The sequence below is a fragment of the Manacus candei genome, unplaced genomic scaffold, assembly GCF_025592945.1.
Source record: "Manacus candei isolate 608988 ecotype Guabito, Panama unplaced genomic scaffold, ASM2559294v1 h1tg000071l, whole genome shotgun sequence".
Taxonomy (NCBI): Eukaryota; Metazoa; Chordata; class Aves; order Passeriformes; family Pipridae; genus Manacus; species Manacus candei.
Genome location: NW_026138119.1, coordinates 6,173,589 through 6,182,810, shown reverse-complemented (window position 1 = coordinate 6,182,810; position 9,222 = coordinate 6,173,589). Strand labels below are relative to the sequence as shown.

Below are 9,222 nucleotides of genomic sequence, written 5' to 3'. Positions count from 1 at the left end.
CTGCAGAGCTAATTTCCAGCAGGTCAGCCCCCAACCTGTACTAGCACTCAGGTTTGTTCCTCCCCATGTGCGGGACCCTGCATTTGCCCCTGTTGAGTTTCAGAAAGTTCTTCTCTGCCAGGGGCTCTCGGGTCCCCAAAACCAGAGGAGGTACAACGGCCTGGCTCGCAGTGCCCCGCCCCATGACACATAACCACGCCCCTTCCCTTAGCACCGCCTTCCAATGGCTCCGTCCCTTCAGGCCCCGCCCCCGCGCGGGGCACGCCGGGAGCTGTAGTTCGCGCGGGTGCGGAGGCGCGGCCGCCATGGCCCCCGGAGCGGCCCCGGTCCCGGTGCTGCTGGCGCTGCTGGCGGCCGCCGCCCGGCCCGCCGCCCCCTGGGACCTGTGGGCGCTGCGCTGCGGCTTCTCGGCGGACTGCGAGTGCGGCTTCAGGCCCGACCTGCGCGGTCAGTGGGGGCGGCGGCCCGGGAGAGTGGTCTGGGCGATAGGGGAGGGTCCGGGGGCGGCTGGAAAGGGGCTCCCGGCAGCTCCAGGGGATCCTTCCCGGGGCCGTCCCTGGAGTGGGGTCTCTCGGCCTGCCAGGGCGCGCGGGGAGCCCCCAGGGACGGGACGGGTCCACAGGGTGAGACCAGAGCGATGTCACCCCGCCTTCTCTAAGTCTTGGCTTCACTTCCTTTCAGGTCTGGAGTTCGACTTGGCCACCAGCCTGGTGGGACAGCCCCTGGTGAGGCAGGAGGTGATGAAAGGGGTGAGGGGGTTCCTGGAGAACCAGAATCCGGTGAAACCCCTGGTGATGTCCTTCCATGGCTCGACTGGGACAGGAAAAACCTACGTGAGCTCCATGGTCATCCGCTACCTCTTCCAGGGTGGGCTCCAGAGCCCCTACGTTCACCACTTCTCCCCCATCGTGCACTTCCCCCACGCCGAGCAGATAGAGCAGTACAAGGTAAGAGACATCTCTCAGCAGTGCTGCTTGACTGGGGGTTTTCAGTTATGTCCATCTTGATCCTCAGTACATATGCATTCAAGCTGTTTCCTGAAGTGCAGTAGGAATAAAAGCTCTTTGTTTTACCCTCTCAAACACAGCTGAGTGAGTGGCTCCACACACTGGCTGAAGGATCAGCTAGTAACTGGGTTATAGTCTGGCACTGAGCTATCACTCTCGTCTTCCCTACAGCAGTCCTTGCCCTGATCATGTTCTCATTCCTTAAATATTTACACAGCCCTTTGTACGCACAAACAAAAGTGCTTTGCTTAGATGAAAGGCACTAAAATTCTCCCTTTGCTTTCCAAACAGCCTGATGGCTGTGAAAACCTGCTGTCTCACTAGACTTGTAATCCCCTTCTCACAGAGCACACAGCTCCTGAACGGCAGCCCCAGGCTCTTCGTGGTGCCACTCTGTCTCTTAAAGCTGAGGAAAGGAAGAAACCAAAATGCCAAACCCTCAGCAGTGCAGGGAATCAGTGCACCTGGACCTTTGCTTTCTGGGTGTTTGGAGAAGTTATTTGTAGCATTGTGTCCTTAGAGGAAATGCTGCTGGAAAGGTAAATCCCATCCTGGCTGACGTGTTTCAGTGAGGAGTTACACATGTCCCCAGGGGATGGGAGTGGTTTTGTGTAGGTTGGGAAGTACCTTCAGCCCTACTAAAGAGCCAGAGTTGTTCTGGGTCAGCACAGGCACATGTTTCTGCACCAGGACAGGAGCTGGCAAGAAGCTGGGAACTGTGTAGATACACAGTGAAAGAGAAGAACGTGGGGAGATGTAGGAGTCTGAACGCCCTGCTTTAGTGTGCTGCCTCCTTCTTTAAATCTGTAATAAAAGACCTACAATAGGATAATAAAGCTATAACAGCCACTGGGTGAAAGCCAGAATAAAGGGGCCTCCCCAGCACTGGCTGTTCCTGCTCCGAGTGGGTGGTGCTGTGCAAGGACATGCTGCTTCCAGCACCTTCAGCTTCGTGTGAGCTCCGGCCTCAGCCTTTGCTCTGGGGTAGCTCGAGCCTCCCTCGTTATCTCACTGCCTTACAGCTTGGCACGTGCTTTTCCTAGGAAAGCCTGAAGCGCTGGATCCAAGGAAACCTGACAAACTGTGGACGCTCAGCCTTCCTCTTTGATGAGATGGACAAAATGCACCCAGGGCTGATCGATGTGATCATACCATTCCTGGGCCCCTCGTGGGTCGTGTACGGGACCAACTACCGCAAAGCCATCTTCATCTTCATCAGGTGAGGGGGGGCCTTCCAGCACTGGGCAGAGGTCACATCTACTCCAGGGCACACACTTGGTTTGCTTTTCCTTCTCCAAGCCTTGAGCCTCTAAAAATGCCAAGAGATTCTATTTCATCGTGAACAGACAGACCTGGAGAGTGTGAAAAAGCCCTCCTATCCCTGTTATGTCGCTGCCTCTACAGGAGTCATTTTGGGCCATGCTGGGAGATCCTGGCTTGCACTCTGCAAGTTTCAGGTTGTCCTGAAACACCATTTTCCCAGGTACACACTGAGTAAGTGTCTCATTGCTGTGCAGCAACGCAGGAGGGGAGCAGATCAACGAGGTGACGCTGGCGCTGTGGCGCGACCGCAAGGACCGGGAGGAGATCACCCTGCAGGACCTGGAGCCAGCCATCTCCAAGGCCGTGTTTGAAAACCCTCAGAGTGAGTCCATGGAGCTGAGCCCTTCCCACAGGGCCAGAGCCTGGCACAGGCAGCCACCCACACTGCCTGTCACCTCCCTGGCAGCCAGGAAGGGATGGCATGGTTTTCAGGGAAGGGAACTGCGATGCCCTCGAGGTTTCCTGGCGAAGGGAAGCAATAGCCTGGCCTTCTGAGCCAGCAGACCTGTTGCCATGCTTAGCAAAGTTCTTTGGAAGGTGTGTTTGCAGCTGGGGGCTGTCAGACAGCACAGCACGCTCCCTGTGTAATGGCACTGAGATGTATCAATCTCCACTGCCTGCCTGGTTCTCCTTGCTTTGCCCTTGTCACAGGGAACAGAGCTTAAATTCTGACTAGACAAGCTAAATCCCCTCATTCCTAGAGAACAAGTCTTTTCTGGGCTAAAGGGGGTGACAGCTGATGGGTTCAGCCCTCTCCTTGTACAAAACCAGAGCAGATCTCTCTTCAGCAGAATATTTTGACTTTACACAAAGCAGCTCTTTGAATTGCAAGGACTGCAGAGACTCTGAAGGTAAAAACCTGTCTCTTCCTTTTCCTTTTGCAGGTGGATTCTGGAAATCTGGGATCATTAACGAACATCTCATTGATTTTGTTGTGCCTTTCCTCCCCCTGAAGCACCACCATGTGAAGCAGTGTGTGGTCAGCGAACTCATCCAGCAAGGCCTCGAAGTACGTCCAGGCGTTGTCCAGGAGGTGGCCAACAGCATCCCCTACTTCCCAGAAGAGGAGAAATTATTCTCATCAACAGGCTGCAAAACAGTGGCCTCTCGGATCAGTTTTTTCTTGTAGTCACTGTTGAGGGCCTCGCTCGGATCCATGGGGGATGTGTATGGAACTGGAAAGCGCTCAGGGCTGGCGGGATGAACGCTGGGAGCAGCACGTCCCTCCTGGCACCACAAGTGCTCTCCTGCTGAACTCTCTCCAGTGGCTGTGGGACCAAGTGCAAATTATGTGATTTAAAGCACTTTACTGATTCACTCTCAGCCAGGTGAGGATGGAATGGATGGACCACCCGAGGCATGTGTGACAACACGGGGAAGATGCTGAGAGGGGCTGCAGCATCAGGGAGGTTTCTCAGCCTGTCAGCAGCACCCACCCACAGCTCTCTCCCCTCTCCTGGCAGCTGTTGATACCCAGCACATCAAGATTCTGAGCCCACAGAAGAATACTTATTTCTTACAGCATATTAACATTTTTTTTAAAACCTTTTTAATCGTGGCTGTGCCTCAGCTCCTTGGTACAATGTGACAGTGCTGGTGCTGGCTCCTGTGAACACCTTCAACAAAGTTTTCTTTTCAAGGAAGTTTTAGAGCCAAGTTTTTTCCAGCTTCCTTTAACTGTGAATAGGTGCTGTTAGGGACCAGCTTCACCACCAACTGAGGGGGGTGATATGGGAGATGGCAACACCTGATCTCCCAAGAGCCAGGCTCCCCTACTATCCCCTCATCCATTTTTCCCCTCAGGACCAAAGGATTTCCCTGCAGCAAACCAGGAAAACAACAAAAGACCTCTTGCTTGTTTTACCACCCACAAAAAATTTCATGCTACCTCCAGGGGAGCCCATGGTGCCACTAACAGTTCTGAAAATTCCTTTTACTCAGTGATGATTTCTGCGGCAGAGTTGGTGCTATGAGCTGTGAAGCCTCCTGTATGTCCTGCTGGTTAGACCTTGGCAGGCTTTGGCTGGGCCAACACCCTTTCACCTTCTGGGGAGTGTCACAGCAGGGGGCCTGTGGAAAAGTCAGAGATTACTGCTCCAAACAGCCAAGCATGGGATGCACAGCCTGGCCTTCGCCCAGGTTTTGATCTCCTCTGTGCATCACTTCCTCACAGGTCAGAGGAATTAGAATCATTCACTCTCTAGGAACAGCCTGCTCAAGGGATGGGTGCAGGCACAATTCCCAGATGCTCTGCTCAGGCCCCACGCAGAAACAAGCTGCCAGCAGTTGGGACCATTCCAGCTCCAACCCCAGAGCTCTGGGGATTTTAGACACCACCCAAAGGCTGCCCAGGAGCTGGCCCACAGGTGGACCCAAATGTTCTGCCTCTTCCAAAAATATTATGCATTTCTAATTTTAAAATAAATCTTTTATGAGATAAATGGCTGGGGTCTTTTGCTTGAATTCCCAGTTGCAGCTGGTGTGGAAGGACCTGGAAGATGTGCAGGTGCACGGGAACAGCTGCCTGATGTGATGGGACTTAAGGGATGTAGTGGCATGGAGCTGATGGTTTCCAGTTGAGTAACTGGGAAAAAGAGAGCAGCCTTTCCCTGGGAGGAGGAACAGCAGTAGCAGCAGCATCCTCCCTTTGTGCTCTCCACCCTCCTTAGGCACAGAAACCACCTGTGGACACCTTTCTGCCTCACTAGTCCTGCCAGTGAGGGGACAGGAATGATCCCACTCACAACCTGGCTGTGAGTCCTGGCTGTGCCAGCCCACCTGCTCACCTCCTCCCAGGTCCTGCTGCCCCTGTTCATGCAGTGCCACTGCAACCTGGCTGTGCACAGGACCCCCTGGCTCAGCTCCATCCTGCTGGTGACCTGCTGGCAGCTCCCCTGGGCAAAGGGAGATTCTGCAGCAGCAGCACCTCAGCTAAATGAAAGCAGCTGGGGGCTGGCTGCCACCCCCAGGCATTGTCTGGAGCTCTCCATGCCAATTGGAAACACGAAGGGCACATGTCCAGCCCACCCCAGCCACAAAGATTTCAGCGTCATTAGCCAAAAGCTCTGAGCTCTGCCAGGCAGGAGACACAGCCTGGAAAAGAGCAGCTGTTCCCAGCCATGCCCCCAGGTCAGGCCATACGGAAAGGGAGACAATCCACCAGCAGTAAATCCCAGCTCCTGGTACCTCTCCCTGCTGCTGAAGTGGTCTAGGCAGGCACAGCTGAGGACCTGGATCAAGAGCAAAGGGGAACCCAAGGGAGAACCTCGGGTCAGAGGTTAACAGCATCCTGAAGCCCGATGCCCATGTGAGAGCCAGCCTTAATGGTGCTGCCCACCTTCTCCAGCTCCCAGCCTGGTGAATCCTGAGCCTTCTGGGGACCTTTTACCCGCCGCAGATCCAGGTCGATGGCTTTTGAATAGCGGGAGATGGCTCCATCCCTTTCTGCCAGCTGTGGAGAGGAGAAGAGCAGTAAGTGCAGCCTAGGGATGTGCTGCTGGGCTGGGGGAGTCACAGTGCCCTGGAAGGAAGCTCTGCCCCGCTGGGCAGGGCCAGGAGCCACCCAAGGGCTGGAGGGGGAATGGGGAAGGCGAGGGGTGACGTGTCCCCCCATCCAGCCGTACCCCAAGGGCCGCCACGGCAGCGGGGACAGAACACACAAACCAGGAGGCCAGTCCTGGGCACTCACTGCTCCTGTGAGGCCCTCGGGGGCCCTCCGCAGCGCGGACCGGGCCGGGCCGGGCCCAAGGACCCTCCACAGTGACCATGCCGGCTTTCACCCCTCTGTCCCGCGGCCCCGAAACCCACGCCCCATCCACAGCACGACCAGCAGACTTCTAAGCCTTTATTCCACCGCCGGCCCCGCCCCAGTCGCGCCACCGCCCCCGACACCGCCCCGCCGCCCTCAACAAAGATGGCGCGCTGCCCGTAACCAAGATGGCGGCGCGGGGCGGGGTGGTCGTTGAGCGGCGCGCTGGTTGTGACGTCACACGGGGAGGGGACGGGAGGGGCGATGCTGGCGGCGGAGCTCGCGGGGCGCGCGCGGGCGCTCGCGGGACTGGCGGGGCCGCGCGCCATGGTGGGGGCGGGGCTGGGGGTGTGAGGGGGGAACGGGGGGGGTCGGGGCTTTGAGGAGAGTGGGGGGGACGGGACTGAGAGGGGAGCACCGGGGCGATCAGGGCCGTGGGCGGAACGGGGTTGAAAGGGGAGCAGGGCTGCGAGGGGAGCGGGGATGTGATGGGAGCGGGGCTGCGAGGGGAGCACTGCGGGGGGAGCGGGGATGTGATGGGAGCGGGGATGTGAGGGGAGCACTGCGGGGGGAGCGAGGCTTGGGAGGAACGAGGGGCGTCGGGGCTGTGAGCGGAGCACCAGGGGGAGTCGGGCTGAGAGGACCCAGCCAGCTGCGGGGGCTGTGGGGGGAGCGGGGCTGAAGGGGTGGATCAGGCCCTTGCAGGGGCTCTTGGCAGCCCATCAGAGCCCTGTTGATGCCTGTCGGGCAGGTGGCCGGCCTGGGCAACTACGGTCTGTGTGGGACGCGGCACAGCGTGGGCATGGTGGTGCTGGACAGGCTGGCCCGGCAGCTGGCAGTGGCTGATGGCTGGCGAGTGGACAGGCGGTGCTGCGCCGACGTGGCCCTGGCCACGGCCCACGGCCTGGAGCTGGTGCTGCTCAAGCCGCGGAGGTTCATGAACCTCAACGGGCTCAGCGTCGCCAGTGCCGGTGAGCGGCTGGGTCACCCCGCTGGTCACCGGGCCCTGTCACAGCCCTGCTGCCCCCCTGCCCTGCACGGGTCACTGCAGCCCCACCCTGCAGGGTCAGGGACTGGTGACTCTGTCTTCCCCTCATTCCTTGGGTTGTATTTCTGTTTCTAAAGCTGAGATCTACAACCTTGGCCCAGAAGACATTTACCTGGTTCACGATGACCTGGACAAGGCCCTGGGCAAGGTGGCGATCAAGCTGGGAGGCAGCGCAAGGTATGGGGTGTCCCCAGCTCTGTATGAGATGGTTTGAGGCTTTAACATGCCCTCACAGGCACATGGGCTGTTCCTGGCCCTGTCCCACCAGCCTTGCAGTGTTTTAGCCCCAGCGTCGATCCATTGCAGAGGCAACATCTGGCTGTTTGGGCAGCCTCCCAGTTCCTCCCCTGGCAGGGAGGGCAGGGAGCCTCCTGGAAGCAGCTGTGGGCTGGATCCAGCCCATCGGCTGCACCACATGAGCTTTTTATAGCGCTGTGCCTGCCCGGTGCCAGCTCGTGGGTCAGCCTGGAGAAATTTAACCCACTGTGGGATGGGCAGGGATGGTGCTGGGCCCCAGCACTCAGTCACACAAACACTTACCAGCTGCAGCGAGAACTGAGACACACAGAATGTGCTGTCCCAGCCCTGCTTCCCTTGTCCCCCCCAGCCGGCTGCTCTGAGCCCCCAGATCTGGATGTTCCTGCAGAGGCAGGGCATGGAGACTGCAACTCCTGGCTGGGACCACAGCCCCATATCCCTGCAGCAGGAGACCCCAAGACTTGGGGGGGATCTCTTGCAAACTAACCATGGGTTTTCTCCTTCTTTCCCAAGGGGACACAACGGGGTCCAGTCCTGCATCAGTGCTTTGCACTCCAGTGTGAGTGGGCCTCGGTGGAATGGGATCAATCCTGCCCTCACCTCAGTGCATGGCTTGTCTCGCCACTCCCATTTTTCTGACAAGCTGCTGCTCCTTCTCTCCCCTTTTCTCCTTCCCCTCCTTCCCTGAGGGCTGATGTCTGTTTGGCTGCTGTGGAGGACATGGAAACAATTAGTTTGAGCAGCTCTGCCAGGCCTGGCAGGAGCCTGAGATCTCAACACAGCCCAGCAAAAGCCTCTTCCAAAATCATGTTTCTTGGAGCAAGCACTCAAAACAACCTGGAAAACATGAGGAGCTGCTCCCTCACTGCCCAGCCCCACTCTCAGCATTGTGCCCTTGCCCAGCTCTGTCTCAGCCCTTGAGGGGCAGTTCTTTCAGCTCTCCTCCTTCCTCTGCAGGATATGACCCGGCTCCGGGTCGGCATCGGGCGGCCAGAGGGTGCAGTGACAGTGTCCAGCTACGTCCTGGCTCCATTCAGCACCGAGGAGCAGGAGAAGCTGGAGCAGGTCCTGGCCCAGGCAGTGACCTGCCTTCTGGAGCACATCCAGAGCCGAGTGCCTGCAGGAGACAGGGGCTGAAAGGAACCCCTGGGGACCTGCGTGGCCCATGGACAGAGCACTGTGGCTCTCCAGAGGGACCGTGGTGCGGAGCAGAGCTGGCCCTGCCAGGCTCTGGGACAGCCCCCTCTGTCCCAGCACAGATCTGGGCGGCTCATGTCCCACTGAGATCACTGCGATGGCTCCACAGCAGTTTGGCACAGAATTTAAATAAATCTTTGCCCCAACTCTGCCCTGCTCCTGCCTCTCTTCTACATGCCGCCTGCTGAGCTCGGGTTGTCCCTGGCACTGCAGCTCAAATCCATGTTCCCACCCTTGTTCCAACAGCCCACGCTGGAGGGATGCTTCCAATGGGAAGTGGGGAGCAATGGGAGCAACTTCCATAGGGTCCAGAGTCACTTTTGTTGAGAAACTGTGGCAAGCACGAGCGACCTAGAATCTCATAGCGTGCTGATCCCACTGAGCTGCAGCAAGTTTCAGGGCTGGCCTCACAGTGTTTTGAGTTCAGTGGTTTGAAGCCAAAACCCTGGAGTTTCCAACAGCTGCAGGAGTTCTGGCTCCTCCTCCCAGACCCATTGCAGTCTCATGGTGGAGAGGGCAGTCTGAGAGGCAGTGTGTACCCAACACTGCCATGTCCCAGAGCCCTGGGCTCTGCTGGCACATCCTGCCCAGCTCCATACCCCGCTAGTACTGAGACCCCCAGCACGGGCAGCTCCTCGCCT

General features: G+C 58.1%; 2 protein-coding genes across 2 annotated transcripts; both read left to right on the top strand.

The window, feature by feature from the left end:
* Nucleotides 1–182: 182 nt before the first annotated feature.
* TOR2A (torsin family 2 member A) lies at nt 183–3,973 on the top strand. Its single transcript, XM_051808123.1, has 5 exons — nt 183–447; nt 682–947; nt 2,051–2,226; nt 2,525–2,652; nt 3,215–3,973. The coding sequence occupies exons 1-5, from the start codon at nt 183–185 to the stop codon at nt 3,457–3,459; spliced, it is 1,080 nt and encodes a 359-aa protein (XP_051664083.1). The 3' UTR covers nt 3,460–3,973.
* Nucleotides 3,974–6,334: 2,361 nt separating this feature from the next.
* Nucleotides 6,335–8,795, top strand: PTRH1 (peptidyl-tRNA hydrolase 1 homolog). Its single transcript, XM_051808116.1, has 5 exons — nt 6,335–6,408; nt 6,830–7,049; nt 7,204–7,303; nt 7,898–7,943; nt 8,342–8,795. Exons 1-5 carry the CDS (start codon nt 6,343–6,345, stop codon nt 8,519–8,521), a joined length of 612 nt encoding a protein of 203 aa, XP_051664076.1. The 5' UTR covers nt 6,335–6,342; the 3' UTR covers nt 8,522–8,795.
* Nucleotides 8,796–9,222: the final 427 nt, after the last annotated feature.

Bases quoted from the DNA above. Each gene is read 5' to 3' on its own strand.
- PTRH1 (XM_051808116.1), top strand. From the start codon at position 6,343: ATGCTGGCGGCGGAGCTCGCGGGGCGCGCGCGGGCGCTCGCGGGACTG. The intron at 6,409-6,829 runs GTGGGGGCGGGG...CCTGTCGGGCAG, and splicing joins TGGCGGGGCCGCGCGCCATG to GTGGCCGGCCTGGGCAACTA. The intron at 7,944-8,341 runs GTGAGTGGGCCT...CTTCCTCTGCAG, and splicing joins TCAGTGCTTTGCACTCCAGT to GATATGACCCGGCTCCGGGT.
- TOR2A (XM_051808123.1), top strand. From the start codon at position 183: ATGACACATAACCACGCCCCTTCCCTTAGCACCGCCTTCCAATGGCTC. The intron at 448-681 runs GTCAGTGGGGGC...ACTTCCTTTCAG, and splicing joins CTTCAGGCCCGACCTGCGCG to GTCTGGAGTTCGACTTGGCC. The intron at 2,653-3,214 runs GTGAGTCCATGG...TTCCTTTTGCAG, and splicing joins CGTGTTTGAAAACCCTCAGA to GTGGATTCTGGAAATCTGGG.